Source organism: Crocodylus porosus, unplaced genomic scaffold (genome assembly GCF_001723895.1).
Source record: "Crocodylus porosus isolate Cpor-Errol unplaced genomic scaffold, CroPor_comp1, whole genome shotgun sequence".
Classification (NCBI taxonomy): domain Eukaryota; kingdom Metazoa; phylum Chordata; order Crocodylia; family Crocodylidae; genus Crocodylus; species Crocodylus porosus.
In genome coordinates, this window is record NW_017728947.1 from 17,047,693 (window position 1) to 17,073,268 (window position 25,576).

Sequence of the window (25,576 nt, forward strand, 5' to 3'; positions counted from 1 at the left end):
TCAAATTTGCAGATAACACTAAGATGTGGGGGGATGTGGGCATGCTAGAAGGGAGGAATAGGCTGCAATTGGGCCTAGACAGGTTACAAGGGTGGGCAGATGCGAACAGGATGGGTTTCAACACTGACAAGTGCAAGGTGATGCACCTGGGGAGGAAGAACCAGCACCATACCTACAGGCTGGGGAACTCCCTTGTCAATACAGAGGCAGAAAAGGATCTTGGAGTCGTCATTGATGCCAAGGTGAACAAAGGCCAGCAGTGTGGGGATGCAGTCAGGAAGGCCAACTGCACCTTGTCATGCATCCACAGATGCATCTCAAGCAGGTCCAAGGAGGTGATCCTTCCCCTCTACGCAACACTGGTCAGACCACAGCTGGAGTACTGCATCCAGTTCTGGGTGCCACACTTCAAGAGGGATGTGGATAACATGGAGAGGGTCCAGAGGAGGGCCACTCACATGATCAGGGGGCAGCAGGCAGGCCCTGCAAGGAAAGGCTCAGGGACCTGAACCTGCTCAGCCTCCAAAAGAGAAGGCTGAAGGGGGATCTAGTGGCCTGTTACAAACTAGTTGGGGGGGGACCAGCAGGCACTGGGGAAGTCCCTGTTCCCCCAAGCACTGCCAGGAGTGACCAGGAATAACGGTCACAAGCTGGCAGAGGGTAGATTTAGGCTAGATATCAGGAGGTGCTACCTTACAGTGAGGGTGACTAGGATCTGGAACCAACTTCCAAGAGAAGTGGTGCTGGATCGTACCCTGGGGGGGTCTTTAAAAGGAGGCTAGATAGACACCTTGCTGGGGTTGTTTGACCCCAGTACTCTTTCCTGCCATGGCAGGGGGTCAGATTTGATGATCTGCTCAGGTCCCTTCCAACCCTACTAACTATGAAACTATGAAGAGCCAGCATAAGAAATCAGGAACCATATGCTGAGATGCAGAAAGAGATGTAATCATAAACAAACAAAATAAAATATCACAACAAATAACCTGTTCTTACGCTGTACCTTAAATTCAAGGATGCTGGCACGAGGCACCTTCAGCAAGTTAAAAAGCAGCTTTCTCTTTGTCTCCCCTGCCAGAACTTCCTGCCAAGTGCTCCTGTCAGCTTTTTTACCCAGCCTATAGACTGAGGGACTCCAGCCTGCCCTGTACCCAAGGAGCCTAAAGACAAAACCATGCTCTCAAGGCAAGCTTAAGTACAGTTGCTTATCCAGCTTTTCTCATATGTCATCCCCTAGATTCTTGGGCAGCATCTACACTATGCATATAACTTCCTGCCCACTCCATAGGTACAAATGCAGAAATCTTTTCTGATCTAGTTAGGACCAGGAATATATGTGCATCCTTTCAGACATGGAGATTCACTAATCCAATATACTGTCTCTGTTCCAATAGTGCGACTAGCATTCTTTTAAAATGAAAATTCAAATGAACAAGTAAGCAACTCAAGTCAATACTAATTCTAAGCCATTACTGATAGTCAGCCATTTAGGCTTGGAGTCTTTCCTTGGTGTCAAAGAAACCCAAGTCACTATCATACTGTGCAGCCCTGGTCCTATTGCAACATATAAAAAATACATTTTATATGAAATACAACAAGGCATATAAACATAAGGATGATAAGACTAAATGCAGCCTGACATTACCTGTATGTAGAGACTATACATACCATATCAGTAAAACAAAGATGACATCCCATGAACCCCCTAGGTTTGTGTCACATACTTAAAGTTAGATATAGGCTTAAGTGCTTTCCTAAAAAGTGTTTTCTTTAACCATATTCTTAAGCTCTTTCTTGAATCAAGGACTATGTTCAACAAAGACTATAAAAAAACCCAATTATTTCTGTTTGTAGTATGGACACTTATCCACTAGGAAATAAAGGAACTGATTTCATCTACTGCACTAAATAACAATGACTTTTACCTTGAATCACCTGGACTAGATTAGATTGTGTGACCTATGCTATATTGCAGCTAGATTGAATTATCCTGGGTCCCATAAACACAATTTCTTAATTTTCTTACATGAATTAGCTTCCAGAATCATCTCATTCAGGGTTGAATGCTTATCCTTTTGAAAGTGAAGAAAGTCATGCATGTCATACTGCTCGGTTGAGTAAAATGGTCAAGTTGCAGAAAGCTTATATAGGATGACAAACACTTTGCCCAAGAAGCGCTATGCTGTATTTCTTCAGATCCATCTACAAAGAGTTAAACACATGGAGAAGCTATATCTGCCCAGCAGAAACACCTACCTCTATTGCCTAGAATCCCAATATATTACTGAGCCCCAGCTGTTATTACATCCCATAGGGCTCAATAGTTGCAGTGAATTCAACCAGCCTCTCTGCAGCAAAATGCCAGAAGTCCTTAGGCTCATCTAGATTTCTTGCATTAAATTAACTTACTATATGCTGCAGTGAGAAGGAAAAAGAACCTTATACTTCTCCTTGATCTCCAACTAAATCCTTGGATGATGGTGTCGCCATGGACGTAGTCTTTCTGGACTTTAAGAAGGCCTTTGACACTGTCTCTCACCCCATCCTCATCAATAAATTAAGTGACTGTGGCATTGATGCCTGAAGTTAGATGGGTAAAAATTGGCTGATGGGGCGCACCCAGAAAGTAGTGGTGGATGGGTGTACTCAAACTGGCAAGATGTGAGCAGTGGGGTACCCCAGGGCTTGGTTCTTGGGCCCGCACTGTTTAACATCTTCATCAGCGATTTGGACAAGGGGGGAAGCACACTGTCCAAGTTTGCTGATGACACTAAAATGTGGGGAGAGGTGGACACACTTGAAGGGAGAGAGAGGCTGCAACTAGATTTAGACAGACTACAAAAGTGGGCAGATGAGAATAGGATGGGGTTCAATGTAGACAAATGCGCTGCACCTTGGGAGAAGGAATCCACAGCATACATACAGGCTAGGGAGTTCCCCTCTTGAAAGCACAGAGGCGGAACGGGATCTTGGAGTCATTATTGACTCCAAGATGAACATGAGCTGCCAATGCCAGACCATAGCCAGCAAGGCCAGCCATACCTTGTCATGCATCCAAAGGTGCATCTCAAGCCGGTCCAGAGACGTGATACTCCCCCTCTTTGCGACTTTGCTTCGGCCGCAGTTGGAGTACTGCATCCAGTACTGGATGCCGCAATTCAAAAGGGACGTGGCCAGCCTGGAGAGCGTTCAGAGGAGGGCCACCCACTTGGTGAGAGGGCAGCAGGACAGGTACTACAAGGAGAGACTGAGGGACCTGAACCTGTTCAGCCTCAGCAAGAGAAGACTGAGGGGGGACCTGGTGGCTGCCTACAGACTCATCAGGGGAGATCAACAGCCAATAGGTAGAGCCCTTTTCTCTCCAGCACCACCCGGGGTGATGAGGAACAATAGTAATAAGCTGATGGAGAATAGGTTTAGGTTAGAGATCAGAAGGCAGTTTTTTACAGTTAGGGTGGCCAAAATCTAGAAACAACTTCCCAGGGGAGTGATTGTTGCCCCTACCTTGGGCAGGTTGGATGATCACCTGTCTGGGGTCTTGTGAACCCAGCATTCATTCCTGCCTGTGTCAGGGGGTCAGGCTAGATGATCTGTTCAGGTCCCTCCTGACCCTAGCTACTATGAAACAATGCAAGTTTCATTGTCTTATGCCAAGTATAACTTTGTCCCTCAGCACCTTCAGAAAGTGGTGATCAGCATAAAGGAGCAGCCATAAAAGCTATGAATAGATAAAATTTGTAACATTATACTGGATGAATCACTGGAGATATGGGGAAATGTACCAAACATAAAAAGATTTAGATGCATTGAAAGAAAGACCAGAAGTTTCAGGCTGGCAAAAGTGCAAAGATATGAGTGTCAGAGTCAAAGGGCGTGAGCTCTCAAGAATAATATTAATAGTATACTACTACAGTGAATTCGGCTTTATAGAATCAATGGTCAATAGAATCAGCCATTTATTTGAATCAATATGAGCACGCCAAAACCATTTGTATATTATTACATGTAAAAATCACTCAGAATCATAATTTTCAGTTTTTGAAATCAAAATTCCATAAAATTTATTCAGTAATTACTTATTAGCAGATTTTCCATTTCCCATGGAAAAACAGAGTAAACTGTGGATTTTACCTTTTACCAGAGGCAAATGTGGATTTCTTATTTTACCTGAGAAGCCTTCAGTGTTCCAGCCTGCAGGTGACGGGGGGTAGGGGGGGAAAGGGGGGAGCAGGAGGAGGGCAGTCAGCCAGGGGGCACCATGTGCATGTGCATGTACATGCACATGGCCCCAGGCAGCCTGGAGAGCAGCTCCTGCAGGTAAGTGGGTGGGGGGGAGAATTGGGAGCCTGTAGAAAGGGAGGGAAGGAGTTAGGTAGGGCTGGAGCTGGGACTGGGACTGTTACCCAGCTGGCTGATATGTGGGGCTTGGGGCCCAGGACTGCAATGCATGGCTGCAGGGCCCCAGTGGGGAGTGGAATGGGGCTACGGGAGGCTCGTCCGAGGAATGAGATCAACGCCCCACCACTACACACATTCTCAGGAGGCAGGGGGGACCCACACCCCACAAATCTGTGCACAGGGTGGGGGCGAGAGCAGGCTGTGGCCTCAGGCTCCTGTCCTCCCCCAGGGCCTCAGCAGCCCAGCTGGCATGACTCACCACTTCAGGGAACAGCGGAGTCACGGGGAGAAAAAACGGGTGTCCTTTCAATGGAATCAGATGGTTAATAGAATCAAATCAACATTTCTCAAAGTGATTCCAGTAAGAGGAATCCACTGTAGTAGTAATATTATTAGTACTAATATTAGATAGCAATATTCTTTGCAGCACAATTCCAGATGTAAAAGAAACCACTAAGCACGTTCTTCCAGATGCAAGAACAATATCTGAAAATGATGACTTGAAGAGATCAAGAAGGAAACCCTGTCCTTTGGATACAGATTTAAAGAAAATAAAAATACAAGAGGAATAATCTGAGAAACTCCAGAGGACCGTCTCTACTCACACTAGCAAACAGCGCTTAAAGTATTCAAGTGCATCACCCAATATTTCCTAAAAATTGTGTGTGTTGCTATTCATGGCTCTAAAGTCAATTTATTTCAGTTTGGTAAGTAGAAGAGACATATTTCTGCAGGCACTCAGAAATGTTCTCCTGCCTTAAGAATGCAAAATGATCTTGTTAGGACTATTGCCAAGTAGAGAATCTGAACAGAGATATTAAATGGCCATAAAATTAAAAAATGTTATACTTCAGCTTGCAGCTAATGATTTTATGGTTTTGCTGTGAAATCAGACCCCCAGACAAAATGACAAATTTATTAAAAAACCTATATCCTGTTCCCCCGGGCAGCTGCGTGCATCCTTGACAAAGAAATTATAAGCTCCCATCTTTTCCAACTTTTAACCCTGCACTGCTCATGAAGTCAAATTACTGCTACTGTTTTTATGGCCAGAAACAACAAGATCTAACTCATTTAGGAACCAGTCAATATTGTCTTGCAATCAAATAAAGGGATTGCTCTCAAGTAACACTACTTGATCCCTCCCTTTAATTGAGTCATTGACCAGTCATCTCTTCAGGATTCCTGATTATGTTCACTCAAGTATCCCAGGCAAATATTGGGAACTGTCCACCTGTCACTAACTGATTTAAATGTAGCTGGAGCTGTATGCTTCTGGTGGCACCTTGTGCTAGTGACTATTCCCCAAATGCAAGGGTCAAAGCCCCCTGATCTCAAGAACCAAGAGGCAAGGTAATTTTTTTTCTTAATTAAAACTTCTTGTTTGCCAGTCATTCCTTGAAATCCATCCAATCTTGTGACAAATGTTGTTATGTGGATACACAGAATGCATAAGATGAACATACATACCACAGACGTTGCAGTCTTCAAGTTTCCAAACAGAACACAGGCATTAGAGATGTATTTTTATTTCCATAGCAATGGTGCCATCTTGTGGGGAAATTATTTAAATACTGGTAAAAAAAACTTTTTTTTTCGATTTTATTCTAATGTATATTTGTGTTTAGGAGATGTGAGATACAGCAGGGGGGCAGGGGGTCAAATGTACAGCTTATGGGCTGGATCCAGCCACAGAGTCATATGACCATGGGCACTACATGCAGCACAGGGGGCTGGCACTTGCGCCATATGGTGTGCACACTGGACCGACCCTGCGTATTGGTTCTGCGGCTAGTCCAGATTGGATCATACTGGATCCAGAATGTAGGGCCAGCCTGGGAGGGTGCAACATGCAGCATGTACCCTGTGCCTGCCACATGTGCCATGAATGGTGCCAGTTCCTGCCCATGCACCACATGCCAGCCCTGCTCCACAGTGCCCCCAGCACCAATTCCAACACACATGCTACCTACAGCATGAGCCCTGGAGCTGGGCCAGCACACTCTGCAGGTGGCACAGGGGCAGCACAGGGAACACACTGCATGCAGTGCTCTGGTGGACCATGCTGGAGGCCTGGCTCCATTGCAGCTGAAACTGGCCTGCAGAACAGCCCAGCAATGCCCACCTGGCCCATGTGACCAGATGATTTTGACACCCCTGAGATACGACATTCTGTATTAACTTACACAGGCAGCTTAGAGCCTTGTTTTGTCCATTAGCAATGCTACAACAATGACAGCCTAATCTCAGTTTCTCATGGAAAAGTAGCTGCTAAATAATGGTGTGGTCCAGTGACCAGGCTGAGCCCGATTTAGATTTCCTTGGCACCATAAAACATAGGAAAACTCCTTCACACTAAAAATTTGATGGAGACCCATGAGTAACATTGTTACGAAACAAAGGATTCAACTTTTTTTAAACTCATAGCACTCCTCATTAAACCAAAGGCACTTTTGCAAAATACCAGCTCTTAGCTTTAATTTATTTTTTTGACTATGGAAAAAGAGTAGAACAATTATTTTGTTTCACAGAACTCAGAAAGACCACAATGAGTCAGAATATTTTTGATGCTATAAAACCCTATCTGAAATCTCTGGGTTTATTTTATGAATCATGTGTAGGTGTTTACATACCTATAATGTAGCACCCTCAAAAGGATGTCACAGCACCCTCAGCTGCTGAGGTACCCTAGTTGAGAATAATTGCTCTATACTCTATCCCTGAGTCAGAAGTACTTAGATTTTGAAAGAGAAAGGGCAGTCCTCATCTAGACTGGTCTTCATAATACAAATCAGAGAAACATTAATGGTGGACACTAGTCATTACTAGAACTCATTAGAAATTTTTCTACAAAAGGTTTTTCAGTCAGAATATGGTTACCTGTGAAAAGTGAGACGTTGCAGAAATGTGCCCCCTTGGACCAATGAATATAAAACAAAACTGAAAAAAGATTTAGTTATAGATCAAAAAATGTTCTGTTTAGGTTTTTCAGAATGGACCATATTGATTTTTTATTTTAAAAATAATCTATGTTCTAAGGTAAATACATAATTTTAAAGAATTGAAGTAGGGAAAAACACTTCAACGTTACCAAAAAGAAGTACAGTATTTTGATAATTGGGACTTTTTAAAAGTGTCAGCGCATGGGAAATTTTTAAATGTTTTTTTTTTCATTCTGTTCCATAAACCATCCTAAAGATTTTTTCCCTTAAGCAAATTATCCAATATTCAGCTCTGGTCATTGTCTAATGTAAACATGGAAAAAATAGGGCAGCAACAATTTCAGTGACTAGAATTTCAAATCTGTTCAGATTTCAGCAAAGTTGACAGATAACTTATTTGATATTGTGCATTTCCTCAGCACTTGAAGAGGTTATTCTACAAATATGCTTCTGTTGGGACCAATGCAATTTTATCTAATTGGATAGAATCACTTATCTCTGAGGGAAAGTAATATTGTTACAACGAGCATTTTACAGGGCACCTGCTCCTTGCAGGTGTCGTTGAGACAGAAGCATTACCTACTATTTAGAGCAGCTATCGGATTCTATTCTTGCTTTATGATAGTCCACTTATCTCTGCCTCCATTTACTTTTCTATGTGATAGAATACATTGTCCCTTTGTGTCTAGTCGAGTTGCACAGTTAAGTCATGTTTGTAAAGCATTTTTAATGGAAAGCTATACAGTCCCATGTATCCATTATGGCTGCAGAGCAGCAGTAGGGAGAGGAATGGGACCCACCCCAACCGGAATGGGACTCACTCCAGTTCATGCTGTTGATGTAAGCTCCCTTACTCAAGTCATGAAATAATTGCTTAGCTGCCCTTCAACTATGAAGTGCCCAGAATCTGCCCCAAATACCCCTTACACTCATAGGTGGCGTGCAGGTGTCCAGCGATCCTATTCTAGTACTTAGTGGCTGGGTTAAGGCACTTTATATTGCAAAGCAGAGAAACTGGTCCTATATATGGTAATTAGTTTTTTAGTGTTTGAATTATTAGCAGCATCTATTATTAGCAGTAATATGAAAGCATACTGTCTCAAGAGAAACTACTTCTATTCACTTTCCTTTAAAACACACTGCATTTTTTCATCACAACATTGTCTTCAGTTTTTGGAATTCAGCATGTTTAAAGTGTCTGGAGTCCCTAAAGTCTTTAAACTTATTCAGCCTGAAATCACTGTCTAGAACAAGCTAGTATTTAGAAGATTAGAAACTATTATTTTACCCTTCCCCTTGTAAACTCCTCTTGGATCTGTGGGTAATTATCTTTGTATCCTTTTGATGCTGTGCAGCATCATTTAAAATTTTTGTCTATTTAAACACTTCTGGCATAAGAAAGGAGCAGGCAGGCAGAGGGGAGGGTTGATATGACACGCATTCACTCAGGCACATTCTCAAGCAAAATCTGTGCATTACGTTTCCTACTGGTAAGTTATTCAGCTGAGAAGTTGAGGTTTTTATCTCTGCTGGAGCTTTTCTTTTGAGAGCTCATTGTATTTTCAGACTCAGGAGATATATGTATTTCATTTGTAAGGTAGGCTGATACTGTCAACCTTGACAGTTTCCCGTTAAGACAAAGCTGAGAATAATGCATGAGTTTTGTCTACACAGCTCTTCCTAATAACCGATCCTCAAGTACACTCATATATCTGACCATTCTGTGCCTTCCCTCACTTTTTAAAAACTGATAAAATTCAGTCATATCAGTTAAAGCTATACAGCAGAGCAGACACTTTTGGAAGGGTCATAATATGCCATGTACTTTAGAGGACACTTTCCAGAGCATGGCGTTTTGTAATTTTACACAGAAGCTTTCATATATGATAGGACCAGTAGCTGAGACTGCCTTCTCCAATATACTGCCTTTGACAATGCCCAAGACACACTGGCCATGTCTACACAAGATGCTGACTGCGCAGTAGCCCATGACTACTGCGCAGTACCATCATGTGGCAGGAAGGATGACATGATACTGCTGTGCAGTAGTCACGAGGTACTGCACAGCCTGTCACGAAAAAGCCGTTCCACGATGCAACTGTGTAGTAACTCTGGTTACTGTGCAATAACTACTGACCACTACTTCAAAGAAGTTATCTGAAACTGTGGCAGGAACTTAGGAATTAAGCTCCTAGGAAAAAGTTTCCTCCTAATCCCTATATTAGTTAGATGCTGTTTTATGACCTGACATATGAGTTTGTATCCCTTCCGAGATCTTGGGATATTGGGGGTGGCATGAGAAGTGTTAAAGGCTTCAAAGAAATAGAAGCAAGGTGACCTGACCATAAAGCACAGCAAAGCTTGTGCTCTCATGAGATCACAAGCTTTTCTGGGATGTGTACGAAAAACAGTTAAAGACAGAGCACAGATAAACATCAAACGTATATGAAATCAAAACTGAAGATCATCAGACTCCAAATCATATACTGAAAACCCATATCTCTTATCTTTTTCTATTCCAACAAGACTTTCATAGTGTCAACACCACATGAAAATATAGCTTTCTGTGACAGGATAGATTCCTGCCTGAGGACTATTAATAGAGTGTTTGGAGTGCTTTCCAGAAATATATTCACCAGTATAAATTAGAACAAAGACCCATTACTTGTATCAGACAGGAAAATAATCCATTTGTTGCAACAGGTCTTTTGAGGTGCTTGGCCTACTTTTTTTCAAGTAGTGTGAGAGGAAATTAGGATAGACATGTCCTCAGCTAAAGGGACTTGAGTTTTTGGGAGGTCTAAAGAAAATTAAAGGTATCGCAAGTAATCTCTGCCCTGATCCAGGAATGTATAATGTTAATTATACATAGGTGTCATTGACTTCAGTGGGACTTAGGCATGGTCTTAAATTAGGCATAGGATTTTCTGAATATTCACACAAACCAAATTGTGACAAAGCTATAGGTACTTATTCACTAACGGCAGATCTAAAAAAAACTTATTTTTAAGAGGAAAGACATGAAAAAACAAGAGAGGTTTTCAGTTCCTTGGTATGGAATTTAATATAGTATAAACCCATTGTAAAGTATGGGTTTGCACCATCTTTACCTAAAATAGCTGATTTTTTTTAAAAGACTGCATGAGGCAGTACTTTTTCGAACCATGCAGCCTCTTTGTATATTCCATTAAGTGCTAGTAGGCCACAAAGCAATGTCTGACATATTTGAAGTAGCTGAATATGTAGAAGCTCAGGCCACCACAAAGACCTTGAGAAACTTGATTTCTAAACAGCAGTTTTTCATTCATGCTTCTATTTAGTCTCCATGCACATCTGCACAAAACTGAACGGATAAATATTTTCCAGTACCAAATACATGCGTTTACAACTCTAACATCTGTGCTAAGAGACCATGCTGATGGACAACCTTATAAAAATAAACATTTTTACTTAAACATATTATTTTCATGTACGAGCCCTTAAAATGTATTTTAAAATGTTGATTTTTTAAAGTAATGGACTATAAAATATGTGTATGTCCTCTAAAGAGGACTTATACATTAATCATCCACTAATTTAGTAATCGCTTAAATTAATTATAATGACTTGTGATATTTTAATGGGATGCCTTTGTAATTCACTGAGACTAAGCATTACTTGATGTTAGAAAACATGATTACACTGTTAATTTTACAAGACATACCTGACCTTTAGTCAATTCCTGAGAACTAATAGGAGAGCAGTGTTGGATTTTCACTCATCTGGGAGCCCTGCTAGACATAGACACTTAGATAGCATGAGCTAAATGTACTTCCATTAATGCCTTATTATAAAATAGAAAGTTACAAAGTTAATTTTATAAAGTTCAAGAGGTAAGGAAGATAGTATTGAATACATAATGCATGCTTATTAAAGCCATTTTATGTATTTTTGTTAATAGATATTGTCCAAACTAAATAAACCATGAGTCGTCACAAAAATTGGAATAATGGCAGAGACAGAAAGTACTGGGGATATTAAATATATCCATCCATCTTAGATGAGAATGTCAAATGATGTTGCAAAAGCAGCTCAAAGTAAACATAACTGCTTTCAGACACTTCCTACCCTAAATTGGGGGGTGGGGATACAGATTTGCCTAATCTCAGGACCTAAATGAAAGAGGGTTGAAAAGAAGATAAAAGAAAATAAAGGACAGAAAAGATGCTGAGTCTCTTCTGTAGCATTAACACCTCTAACATGTTTCTTTTCTTTGATGTACTGTCCCCCATATCTGAGACTTACACCATGTTTTTAAATGGCTTTTCCTTTACTTATTCATTCCTCTTCGGTTACCACTCCTAATTGATGAAAATATACCACAGCAGTGAATAAACATTTCCAATAAATACACTGAAGTAACTGAAAAGAAAGTAAGAAGGAAGAACTTCTTTTATTTTTAATTTCTTCATACAGCAGCTCACACAACTGTAACAGGGGAAAAACTGGGGAGGATTTCAGATTCAATTTACAGCTCTTCTGTATAAAGGTAAGACTTAAAATTGTGCAGAGTGCAGGAACATGAAGAGTTGCTTAAGTCCGAGATTGTCTTTGTAAACCTGCTGCCCAACCCCTCTTTTGCCAAGGGACTTGTTATAAAAATCAGAAAAGCATGTGCAGCCATTTGATGGCCTCTGGGCATTTTGCAGGTCTGCCCCATGTGGCATGAACTCAATTTAGAAACATATTATTGATCTTTCCAGAGTCCACACTGATCTCAGTGAACATTTCAAAAATTGGTACTCCCCTCTACAGTCGTACAAAATGTGCCTTTTTTCTGTTAGTGCAGAGAAAGCAGCTGTACTTTTAGGTAAGAGCAAGGAGGCATTTCCAACATCAGAAGAAAAGATAAAATGGTTTCAGCTCTATCACACATGCGTAGGCCATCAATAAAAGTTACATCAATGCAGGCACTATTAAGTGAATGAAAAGAGAATGTAAGCAAAGATGATACAAAATAGGCTTAGCACCAACCAGAATCTGGCCCACCGTTTTCTAAAGTTGACAGGCTCCAACCCTAAATCATTCCTATGTTTTTATGGGACACATGAGATCACATAAAGTCTATTTTGCAAATTAAGACTATATTTGATGTATCTGTATTTAATGAACCTGGCAAAAATTCAGTCAAATTAGCAAAGCAGTAAACACAAGTACAATCAGTTTTCTGAACCTCATGCTTACCCACTCTCTTTACATGCTTTTGTGTAAATGTAAAGGAACTAAAAAGTTTGCTGTTTTTTCTGCAGGGTTATGTGTTTTTCATCCAGCAAATTTCCTTGTCAGTGAACACAACAGAATATACATTGAAAAGACATGCGAGTGGTACTTCATTTTTAATTGAGATCTAACTCCTGCTTGCTTAAGAAAATTTGAAGAGAGCGAGGGTAAATTTACGATAATTCTATACAGGAAAACGAGGTTTGATCCTGCAACCTTTATGAGCATGGATAGTCTTCACTAGTGTAAGTAGTCGTACTTCAATGGGACAGCTGCAAGCAGTCCTTTGGGGAAGAGCAACATGTTGACTCACTAATAAAACTGTGAATGGAATATCAACCTTCCTTAAATGCACACGAGATATGCGCTGAATAAACATATAACCCTGGAACAGTCACTGCGCTGAAAAGCTTGCACTCTACGTGAAATAGAATCAAGATCTTCAAATACCTACTCAGTATTAGAGAAAGACCCAGGTATCTGGCACAATAAAAATGTAGAGGTCAAAAACGTCAACATTTTTTAGAGTTCTGAGCATACAGTAAATATTTCTCTTTTGTCTTTTCCATTTATTTTATTATACTCTCCACACTTGTGGCTGTGTCCCATTTCCCACAAACCAAGCATCTTCCCCTTTCATGTCTCTCAACACAAGTTTCTGCAAAATGAACTCTCATTGTAGCTTGACTATATTTCTATTTACACTTAAACCTTTTTTCCATGTCTCTTTTGAATGGCTTCTAATTTATCATTGTTACAAGGACTTTTCTATACTGTCATGTATTCTTATTTCACTATAACAAATAAGTCGTTTATCTCAAATATATTTGTTATGAACAACTAGCTAATTGCCTGTCAAGAATGACAGGTTTCAGGGAGTGTTTCCATGGCCCCCCTTTACCCCCCCACTCACCCTTTGGGGCCAGCCATGTAAAGACTCCCTCCACCACCGCTGCTGCATCCTCCTCCAGCCTCCCGTATGAGGGCTCCCTCCCCCTGCCCATCTCCACCTTGCAGCAGGGCTTCCCCCTGCTTCCCCCTTCCTCCTTCCCCACTGCCTCCCCCTACCTGCCGCCTGTTGTTGGGGAGCACTGCCACCATGAACCCCATTTTTTTCAACCTTTCCCGCTTCCCTCCATTCCTTCCTTCCCTGCCGCCCAGCCCTGACAACAGCCGTCACCATGGCCCCTCCTCACCCCACACCTGCCTGGGCCTGTGCAGCCTCCCTCCCTCCCCACCACCTCCCCCTCCCTGCCAAATGTTGTTGGGGCTCCCCTCCTTCTCTGCCGCCTGGCCCTGACAACATCCACCACTGTGACCCCCCACTTCACTTCCTCCTGCCCCGCTCCCCTCCCTCCCTCCCTGCCCGCCACTTCCCCCTACCTGCCAGCTGTTCTGAGGGGCAGTGGGGACGGGCAGTGGAGGGCCACCGCCACTGTGACCCTCCCCTTTGCCCTCAGGCAAGGAGGTGTAGGGAAGCCCCACTGGTTGGGCAGCCAGGGTGTCTTCGCTGCCAACACAAATTTCTCCGGCAGTGGCTCAGACTTGGGCCTGCACAGCCTGGGGCCACACAGGCAATCACCACCCGCCCTCTCAGCGGTGCTTGCACAGTTGGCCAAAAGCATTATGGACAGACAGATGCACAGACAGACTAAGCCCTTTATTATATTAGAATACTAGAGGTGCACCAATACATCAGTCCCATATCAGATCGGCACTGATATAGGGAAAACTGAAAGTATCAGCTGGCAGCTTTTTTTGCCTGATGTGGCTGATAAATGGCCTAGGCATGCACACAGCCACAGCATGCACAGGGCCAGGAGTGCAGACCAGTAGCTTGGAGACCAGCATCCGGCTGGCAAGTCTAGTGTGGGGGAAGGGAAGGGATATGGTGGAGGCAGATTGAGGCCCCTGGGGTAAGGGAGGGAGTGGAGCTGGGGCACTGCCCAGCCATGGCTCATTTGGGGGATGCAGGGGTGGCTCCTGCCACTGCATGCATCCTGGGAGGGGATGAAGGATATGTGCCCCTAGATCTACGTGTGGAGCAGACTGGGGCCTGGGGCTGCACCAGGCTCTTCCTAGTGGGGGCTGGACTGGAGCATGCAGCAGCAGCACTGGGAGGGGCAGGTTGGGGGGGCTACAGTGAATTTTGGGGTAGCTGCAGCCCACCCCCACCATAGCCCCCTCCCAGCTCAGCTGCCACATACCTTGAGTGCAGCCTAGCCCAGGCCCAGCCAGGAAGAGCCCAGCACAGCCCCAGCCTGCAGCAGCATCTTGACCCACCCTGAGCAGATCTGGGGCACATGCCCCCACCATGCACTTCTGGGGTCTGTGCAGGGTGGGAGCCACCTGCCCCTCACGTACCCTGTACAAGCTGCTCACAGCTCCATCCTGTGCCCGCCCTGCCCCAGCTGAGCAGTGCCTGCCCCTGCCCCACTCCCTCCCTCACTGCAGGGGCCTCAATCTGCTCCCCCCACACCTCTCTCCTTCCCCTGCCCCCTCCCCCACACCAGACTTACCAGCCCAACACTGGTCTACAACCTGCCCAGCTGCATATCCGAATTGGATTGGTATTGGCCAACATGGCTTCTTAAAAATCATCCATTAGTATTGGCCCAAAAAATCTCTATTGGTGCACCCCTAAACAATACATTTGTAATGGTATTATTTTCATGACAAAGCTTCAGGATTTGTATCCTGGTTGTAGGGACTAAATGTGACTATGTGTTTTGCACTTACTCAACTCACTAATTTACATTCAAATCCATGGGACACTTGAGTATGGACTGATTACAAGACTAGTCTTTCACTTATCTCAACTGGCAAACATACACTAAAATTGAAAACCTCCTACGAAAATTAGTTTACATTGCAACCCAAAAAGATGTGAAACTGGATCCCTCCCTTTTACTACTGTTCTGATCCCAAATGTCATCCTCACATCCATTCTTAATGTCTGATGTAAGCATATGATAATGTTTGTTTTCACTGGTGCAGGAGAACATGACTGATTCACATATGTAACCTAAATTATTGTATTTTACAAAATGCCACATTCAGACACACACACAGAGTAGCAATAATGTATAAAGTATACTTTGTTTACCTGTTTCAGAGACTGTGGCTTAACTCACTTATTCCAAACTTACCTCATGCTAGGAAATGTTCCAAGTATAGTTTATACAAATAAAGAAGTCTTCCTATTATGAGAAAAAAACAGTACTGTTAAAGCATTGTGGAGAACTGAAGATTTCTCTTTGTGGTTAAAATGTAAGAATAAGAAAAAGTAGCAGAGTTCTACAAGAGAAACAGGGTATTTAAGTAAATTCCTTTGTGGATAAAAAGCAAAGTAAATTAAAGACAACATTAAATGGTTTGGATTGCTGTGTGACAAACCATGAGGAGTATCCCCTGCATGTAATTTGTGTATAGAACATATTCTGTCAGTCCCAAAAATAGTCTTTAAATTATACCAAAAAGCCATTTCATGTAATAAACTGCAATGTTTTATTTTAAAAAAAACATTATCAGTTTCTTCAAGAATTAACTATTATAACAAATACAATTAAAAAATAAACTGAATATTAAATCTACAACCTAAGTACAAAGGATAATTAACAGAGTTAACTGAGAATATTTCTATAACACCCCTTATTTTGTGAACGAACACTAACAATTTTTTTTTAACATTAGTTTCTCCTATTCTAAAGTCTGGTGATTTAAGCATAAAAGTGTTTTAAGTCAAACAGATCATACAACCCCCCTCCCCCCTGCAAATCTGAACGATATTGGATTTGATTCAGGAAAACCCAGAGGAAGCAGTATTTATTACATTTCTATATATGTGTAAGTGTAGTCTTGCAAGATATTTCTAGAAAAGAAAGCTAAGATAAATGTAACCCAACCTACCCTAAAATGAATTAGTTCAAGACTTGTATGTATCTTCTTTGACTTGAAGACTTGTAGAGATAGAACTATCCTGGTTCAACTGCTATGGTTACAATTGCTATGGTGTGTACACAACTATAAATGGATAGCATGGAAGTTTTAGTCATGTTTTGTTTTATAAAAATACATTCCCTATTTACTTGAATAATGTAATATGAGTTGGGGAAAAAACAGTTCTTGTATTCTAAGTTGCGGAAATAACTTCACAGACAGCTAACCCTAACACAGAACAATTTAGTGACTGAGCAGCATATGATTATTCGGCATGTGAGCAGATCAAACTATTCACTTTACAAATTTTATGAGAAGATATGTTCCTACAGCATGGGCAATAGAAAACATTATTGTGTCTAAAGTTAAAACCACCTGTGTTTAATTTAACAGGATGTAAACTGGATCACAAGTGAAAATACAGAAGAGGCACAGACCATGCTTATCTAAAAGTTACTGGGGACAAAAGCCCTATGTTGAATTCAGGAAGTAAACTGTACTGATCTGTGTTGCAGTATATTACACTGTATATAAACAATATACAAATGTACTACTTTCCAGGCCACCTGATAGATTTTGCTGCTCTGAAAGAGTCAGACAATCTGACATAACTATTTTTGAAGAACTACAAAATACGTATTATACAAAAGAACAATCTTATCTGGGCAGTGGGACTAACATTCTTCTGTATTAGAACTTCTCCAATCTTGTTTCACCTACTCCAGTGTTTTTCCTCTTTGCTAATCTTGGCTTCAGTAAAGGTGTTCTAGAAGCTCCAATGTCTGAATCACCCTTCACTTTAAAGAAATAAGATGAATTAAGCAGTGTCTGAACATATTTCACCTCATCTGATTTTCGAGATTGAGTAAACACATCATTTCCTCTTTCATCATCAAGAGCTAGACTGGCAGGATGATTTTGTATAAGACACATAGGCTCCAACACATGTTTGGAGGATACATGAGCACCATCACCTGCACCCTCCAGGGAACAGGATGCTCTTCCTGTATTTCCTGCACTTGATCTAGTTCTGTAAGGCAAACTGAGGTCCAGTGGTTTTTCACAGCAATCTGCAAATCTGTCTCTAATTAGTAAAGAGGAAGTAAGAGCTGGACAGCTGAAAAAGTCCTCTGTCTGAATTGCACGCTCTTGCATAGCTGAATTTCTCTCTCCTCCCCTACTCGGTGTCAAACTGAACTGAGAAATCTGAGAGTGTTCATCACAAGTTTCTCTGTTTGAAGATGCCTGAGAAAACTGCAAAGTATCAATATAGTTTCCTTTTTTGTGACTTCTTTCTACACTTGTTTCTTTAGCATGGTTTTGAGTATAAATTGATAAGAAGTTACTGTTACTATTGGGAATCTGTATTGGCAAAAAAGACTTCTGAGTTATAAAAAGCTCTTGACTCTGATCAACATTGTTACATACTGCTTCAGTTTTTGAGGTCATGAGAGAAGGTCCCTTGTCCCTTAGGGTTCCCACATTGAATTCATCTTCTGAGTCATAGGTTTTAATCTCCAAAGCTGCTGGACTAGAGGACAAAAGAGGCTCTATACTGCTAGTACAGTTGTTTATGTCAGTGGCATTGGCTCCTAGTAAACAACAAACTGGCACTTCCTTATTCAATTTCCTTTGTTTTTTAAAACCCGCTATGATTCCACCAGTTAAACTGTGTACAGCAGAATCAAGACCTGCATGTTTGCAAGGTGTCTGAAGCCAAGAACTCTCTCTATGACTTAATTCCTTGTGTTCACTTTTTTCAGTTACGAAGGAAATTTGAGCTGAAGGAAGGCAGAGCTGCTTTTGATTGACTTGAATATTATTACCTTTATGTACCATTTTAGAGTTTTTAATACGTTTGTAATTTCTCTCTCCAAAGTTCTCCTGATTGCCACTAAAAGCACTTGTATCTTGAAGAAGCTTTATTTTCTTTGCTTTTTTTTTAACTGAAATCCAAGGGAGAGCAGTAGTGTCTTGCTTCTTGCAAAAGTCTCTTTTTGTACAGTCCAATTGATTTTGTGTTTCAGTATTATGCTTGATCTTCTTAAGAAGTTTACTCTTTTTAATATCAATGTCTTTGGTAGTGTTTTCTTCATATGTGCCCATATTTTCCTTTCCTTTACAGAGATCAGGCTTATTTTTCTTTTGTTTCTCCTGTGTCTTCCACTCCTTTCCAGACTTTTTAGATTTGCTTTTCACTTTGTCACAGCCTTTTTGTGGGGTTTCAATGTAATCAAGATAGCTTCCAAACTCATATAAAAGCTTAATTTCTTCATCTGGCTCTAAGTCATTGAGCTTATAAAGAAGAAATAAACAATGAGATTAAACAGATAAATAATAAATGTAAAATTAATTATGCACAGTTATTTCCCGAAATGTTACATCAATACACACACTAACTGTTCCCTTATCCCGTGTCACTTCATGAGTGGAAGAAGGAGTAAAAAATTCATGAGAAAAGCCTGAAAATTCACATACCGCTGTGTGATTTGCTGTTCCACATCTGCGGACAGGATAAATTTATTTTCATATGTTTTCTGGTGCTTATGTATATAGCATTAAATACAAAGAAATTACATCCATATAGTGTGAAGGCTGCACTGGTAAAAAAGTTAAGCTATCTAGAGGACTCAACTTGCTCATATTGAACACCTTGAGACAGCTGTTTGTGGCAGTAATTTGAGACACATAGGCCACATCCAGACAATCATGGCCGCATTCCCCACCCTGCTATCTTGCAGCGCAGAGGGTTTTTTTGACCCTGAGAGATCCTAGGGTAAAAAAAACCCACGCAGAAAGAAAGTGGTGTGGCACATATGGTGGCAGTTCCAAAACTGGAGCCTGGCCAGCCAGAGCCACACTCCAGCTGCTGGCCAGGCTCCTGGCTGCAGAAGTGGTCCCCTGGCCCCCAGAACCCCAGGTAAGACTGCTGAGGTCAGCACAGTTAGGGGTAAATCACTATGTAGGCAAATTGCATACAAAACATGATATTAAAAAGCATTATTAAGTTTTAAAAAATGAAGCAAGTTAAGATATTCCAGAATAAAGTTGCTTGAGCAAACTTATTTCAACCCCTTGTGTGCATGCATTATGATATAGTCTATATTTATGTTGATAGCCACTGTTTTTTCTTGGGGAAACCTGCCTTATTCAGTTTGCAGAGTGGACAGTGATTACTTAAGCAATTACTTATTTTATTTACTTCTTGTTTTTCAATATATGGCCATATCTAATTTACTGTACCATGTTTAAACCTGGTCTGAAGACGGAATTATTTTTCTTCATGGTATTTTCCCTAGAGCTTATCCATATTGTATCTGTCTGTCGCACAAATATTAGCAATTTTATTGGGTGATGAGGAAAGACATTTATTGTCCCTATTTTACAGATGGGGAACTGAGGCACAGAGCTTTAGGTCAACAGTACACTCTCATTTTGGGCGCCCAATTTGGGATGCATAGAATGCAATTCATCCGAGTATCTGGCATAGCATTGTACTTTATATGTTAAAAATATACCTCCCATAGATTTCAGCAATTCATTTTTTAGTACTCAGTGGCCCTCCAAATCAAACCTTGGGATTTCAGGTTCAGGACCCAGGAAATGAGAAAACATTCAATTGGTAACCACCTGTGAAAAATGTGGTTTAATTACTTGACTAGCAACACACTGAACTCTGTGGCACAGACAAAGAACAATTCCAATTTTCCAGAATAACTTTCAATTGTCGTTATCATTATAGCTCGCTTTTTCTTACTGCAATCCCCTTCCTCATTCACTACGCACCTTCCAGAGACTGCAACAAATAAAGGGTCATGCAGTCAAAATTCTCCTTCACTGCACAACCTCATTTGTCTCCTGCCTGTATCTAAGCACTGAACAAAGCAATGGCCCAATAAAGAAAATCAGTACGTGATCACTTAATAAAAATGATGGTCTTAATGGATATGTGCAAGGGGAGTGAAAAAATGTTGAAAACAACCTTAGTTTTTGTTTTTTCCTAACTGTAGAATACTTCTTGATCTTAATAATGTTATTTTAACAGCACTTTTGTATAGGTTTCCTAGGTTTCCAAGGAAATTCCATCCTAAGGCAGCAAAACAATTCTAATATGAGCATCTTCAGGGTTGGAAGCTTTAGAGCCAGCAGACCAACTTCAGCAATTTGCACTAATAGAGTAACTGGAAGCAATATCAGATTATTATCCTCTAGGTAGACCAGAACTAGAGAGATAAAATCCTTTTCCCAAGTGTTCCACATTTTTACAAGAACAAAACCATCCTATTTGCTCTAAGAGAACTCTAGCATCAGTCATGTTCATTTCTTATTTACAAAGCCAAGTCACAGGAAGGTGATAAAAAGGGTTTTTTTCTTTCAATACCTCTGCATCATTGGGGAACTGACCATTTAGGGGTAGAGGAATAGACTCCTGCTAACACTAAACGTTACCAGAAAGTTATATTTCTCTGAAATCTCTTTGCTTAATTAATCCTCATTATCACATCATAATTTTCTTTTCATTTTCAGTTTGAACTCAGTTGAGACATCACTAAATTGCTAAAAACTGTATTAAATTAATTGTAAGATTCAAGTATTGCATTTATTTTGACATTATGGAAATGCATCATTCTCACAGGATAATCATCTTTGCTTCTGAGCTGTGGATGAATCTTATTAACCTTTTTATTCATGAAATATTTTGCACGAAATTGATGCTGTTTGGAAACAGGCGCCCACCCTCCCCATAAATAATAAAGAGGAGAGTGGGAACTTGAGCATAACTTGGGAAAGGCAAAAAGCAGGGTCAGTTTAAGCAGGAACCTGTGAGAAATTGGCCTGGTTTCTGGGGCGAATCTGGGAAAAGCAAGAGTGGAAAGAGCGGCAGCAATAAAATGGATAAGACTGAACAGATCAGAGACAACAGCTAACTTTCTAGCTTGAAATGTGTCCCCCAGAAAGGCTGAGGCCTTTCATTCTCCTGAGCATTCAACAATCAGCTAATAGACAAAAGAAACAAAAGCCAACTAGATAAATTTAATTTATACCAATCTTAGTTGGTGTTTCTTGTGTTTCATGTGCATATATGAAGGATCTGTCTGAATTTATGTAGGGCAGTGGTACCCAACCTGTCTAGCCACATGTGACAAATGACGGTGCAGAGCCTAGTCCGCAGGCTGGATCTAGTGCATAGAATCATAGAAAAGTATGGTTTGAAGGGACCACAGGAGGTTACCTAGTCCAACCGCCTGATCAGAGCAGGAATATCCCCAACTAGATCATCCCAGCCAAGGCTTTATATAGCAGGTCTTAAAAAACGTCCACAGATGGAGATTCGACAACTTCTCTGGGGAGCCTGTGAGCCTGTTCCAGTGCTTCACTACCCTCTTAGTGAGAAAGTGTTTTCCTAATACCTAACCTAAACTTCCCTTGCTGCAACTTGAGATCATTGCTCCTTATTCTGTCATTTGCCACCACTGAGAACAGTCTCGCTCCATCCTCTTTTGAACCCCCTTCAGGTAGTTGAAATCCCCTCTCCAGACTAAATAAGCCCAGCTCCTTCAGCTTGTCCTCATGGATCATGTGCCCCTGCCCCCAAACCATTTTCACTGCCTTTCACTGGACTCTCTCCGATTTGTCCACGTCCATGCTGTAGTGGAGGGCCCAAAACTGGAAACAGTATTCCAGATGTGGTCTCACCAGTGCCAAACAGAGGAAATAATCACTTCCCTCGATCTGCTAGCAACGCTCCTACTAATGCAGGCTAGTACACCGTCTTCGCAACAAGGACATACTGCTGGCTCATATTCAGTTTATTGTCTGCTGTAACCCCCAGGTCCTTTTTTGCAGAGCTGCTGCCCAGCCAGTTAGCCCCCAGCCTGTACTGTGTGCATGGGATTGTTCTGTCCTAAGTGCAGGACTTTGCACTCAATCTTATTGAACCTCTTGAGATTTCTTGTGATCCTATCCTCCAATTTGTCTAGGTCTCTGAATTGTAGCCATACCTCACCAGTGTAACTACTACTCCTCCCAGTTTCATGTAATCTGCAAACTTGCTGAGGGTGCAGTCCATCCCATCTTCCAGGTCACTAATGAAGAAAGCGAACAAAATCAGCCTCAGGACTGACCCCTGGGGCACACCAAATGATACTGGCTGCTAGCTAGACATAGAGCCATCAATTATTACCCTTTGAGCCCAATGCTCCAGCCAGTTTTCTATCCACCTTATAGTCCATTCATCCAACCTATACTTCCTTAGCTTGCTTGGAAGATGTTGTGAGAGACTGTATCAAAAGCCTTGCTAAAGTCAAGGTATATCACATCCACTGCTTTCTCCAAATCCACAGAGCCAGTCATCTCATCATAGAAAGCAATCAGGTTGGTCAGGCATGACTTGCCCTTGATGAATCCATGCTGACTGTTCCTAATCACCTTTTCCTCCAAGTGCTTAGAAATGGATTTCTTGAGGACCTGCTCCATGTTTCTAGGGACTAAGGTGAGGTTGACCACTCTGTAGTTCCCTGGATCCTCTTCCTTCCCTTTCTTAGAGATGGACACTATATATGCCGTTTCCCCAAACATCTGGGATCTCTTCTGACCACAATGAGTATTCAGGGCCAGTGGCTCTGCAGTCACATCTGCCAACTCCCTCAGCACCCTTGGGTGCATCCTATCCAGCCCCATGGATTTGTACACATCCACCTTGTCTAAATAATTCCTAACCTATTCTTTTACCACCGTCAGCTGCTTACCTCCCCCCGAAACTGTACTGCATAGGGGCAGTCTACTGGTGTGATGACATGCCCACCTGCGCGTGCCAGCCCAATACCACGTACAGCCCAGTCTTGTGTGCTGGACTGGGTCATTCACCAATCCCACCCCACACACCAGGTCCAGCCATGCACTGACCTGACCCTACATGCTAGATCCAGCTGTGTACTGATCCAAGTCCACACGCCATACCTGGCTGCACACCAACCCATCCCCGACTGCAAGATGCAACCATGTACTAACCCAATACTGCACACTGTATTCAGCTGCATGCCAGCTTGATCACACACAGGGCTGTGACATCCAGCCCTCAGGGCTCCCCACGGGTCTGGAAAATTGGCAGCAGGGTAGCTGCACGTAACACTCAAAATAACAAAAATGTGACAGAGGCTATGATCTTTCCTATTCCCAAGGTGTACCACTCAAGTCCCTTGAAAACTACATATGCAAAAGAATATTGGGAGGGTTGTGGGGAGCCACTTGAGCAAAGACAGGCAACACAGATCCACCCTTTCTGAAAATTTTCAAAACAACTGTAGGAGTCCTGGCATCCCTCTAGTCCAGTGGTTTTCAACCTGAGGTTCACAGACCCCTGGGGGTCCACAGACTATTTCTAAGGGGTCCACAAATTATGACTATGATCAATCAAAAGTATGTGAATACCCACACTTATAAGTCAAAGGAGGACCAATTTCCAAAGGGGTTCACACCTTGATTTGAAATTTTTTAGGGGTCCACAAATGAAAAAAGGTTGAAAACTACTGATCCAGTCTAAAGAAGAACCTATGCACTTAGGCAGCAAAAAGGGATGTTAGCACACCAAACCTCACTTTTGTTCTTCAAAATCTATGGTCAATGGGGTCTCCCCTTCATCAGAAGCCCTTCACGGCAATCCAAAATGAAATCTTTTGTTAGGAGTTCTCTCTACCCAGATCAGAAAAAAATCAGGAAACATACTTGCATTTAATGTGCCAGGAGTGAGTATGACTCTAACTTTCAATATAAATTACTCTACATGGGGATGTCAAGGGTAGGGAATAGCAAGAAGAGCAACTAATACAGCAACCAACTAGCAGCTGGGGTTTATCTAGGGCTGGCTAGTTCAAGCACATTTCAAAGTCAGTTCTCTCTTCCCAGTCCTCAAAGTAAAATGTTAAAACACACCTGCTCTCCAGAAGCATCTTCCTGCAATGCTGATGTAGAAAAGCAAGGGCAGCACTTGTTCTTCTTTTTTGTTTTACCCTTGGAAGCCATTTCCAAGTGTATTCTAAATATTTAGCAAAAAATAAATCACTTTACAGAGTTACTTGAGGTTAACATTTAGAGAAACAAATATGCCTTTTACTACAAGCCGTGCTTGAAAAGGCTCACACCGTTTAGTACCTCCTCATTTCATGCGTAGTTTGGCAAAAGGACCACTAATTCCAAGGTGTTATTTTGCACAAGTGAGGACTGCAGGACCGGAGACTTACATTAGGGGTTGAATTAAAGATGCAAATCGGGGACTGAGCCGGCGTGATTTCGCACAGGCAGGGGCTGACATCCTAAGTTCGACCCCAGTTTGATTCACTGGAGTTAAGCACAACTGCGGTGATTCAAACCCGCGGGCATTAAACACCCCATATAGGTGAGGTAAAACCCAGGACGCGGAAGGCAGTGGAAGAGGAGTCTGTTGCCCTTTGCCTTTTCTGCTCCCTCCCGCTCCGGTCTGCTGGCAGCTGGCCCGGCGGGTATCCCAGCCCCAGCACTTTCCCCACCGGTTACCACCATAGGCAAGAGTTGAGGGTGGTCCAGCAAAGGCGCCTCAGAGGCGAGGCTCCATGCAGGACCGGGACCAAGACAAAGGTGCGGCTGGGCCCGGGGGGTGAGAGAGCCTTTGGGGCCGGGCGCGTTGCCTGAGCCGTTGTACCTGCTGCTGGCGCAGCGCGGAGAGCGCAGCCAGGACTCACCTGGGCGCGGGCGGCCCAGGGCAGCTCCTGAGGCGGGGGGGCTGCAAGGAAGCGCTCAGGGATGCCCCGAGGGAGCAGCGCGGACCCCGCCACCGCTTGCCCTTGTCCCCGCCTGGCCCCGGGCCCCTACCGAGCGGGCGCTGCTCCCTCGCGGCTGCCGCCTCCACGCGGCCGCAGGTTTGAAAGGCGCCAAGGCGGGAGGACCGGCGGGCGCGCGGCGGGGCTGCGCCTCTAGCTCTTGCTGCCTGCGCCCTGCTGGGGGAAGCCTCGCAGCCGGCCCACTTCAGCGACCTGCGCCTCCTTCTCCCCCCGGGCGCCTGA

The 25,576-nt window shown here is 42.5% G+C and overlaps 1 protein-coding gene across 1 annotated transcript; it reads right to left on the minus strand.

Moving 5' to 3' along the window:
* Positions 1-16,136: 16,136 nt before the first annotated feature.
* On the minus strand, positions 16,137-24,569 carry LOC109321639. The gene is made up of 2 exons (XM_019552366.1): positions 24,471-24,569; positions 16,137-18,833 (listed from the first exon to the last, which is right to left on the minus strand). Exons 1-2 carry the CDS (start codon positions 24,558-24,560, stop codon positions 17,229-17,231), a joined length of 1,695 nt encoding a protein of 564 aa, XP_019407911.1. The 5' UTR covers positions 24,561-24,569; the 3' UTR covers positions 16,137-17,228.
* Between the last annotated feature and the right edge of the window lie 1,007 nt (positions 24,570-25,576).

Coding starts and splice junctions, on each gene's coding strand:
- LOC109321639 (XM_019552366.1), bottom strand. CDS start 24,560: ATGGCTTCCAAGGGTAAAACAAAAAAGAAGAACAAGTGCTGCCCTTGC. Junction 18,834..24,470: donor AAGATGCTTCTGGAGAGCAG/GTGTGTTTTAAC, acceptor CTTCTTTATAAG/CTCAATGACTTAGAGCCAGA.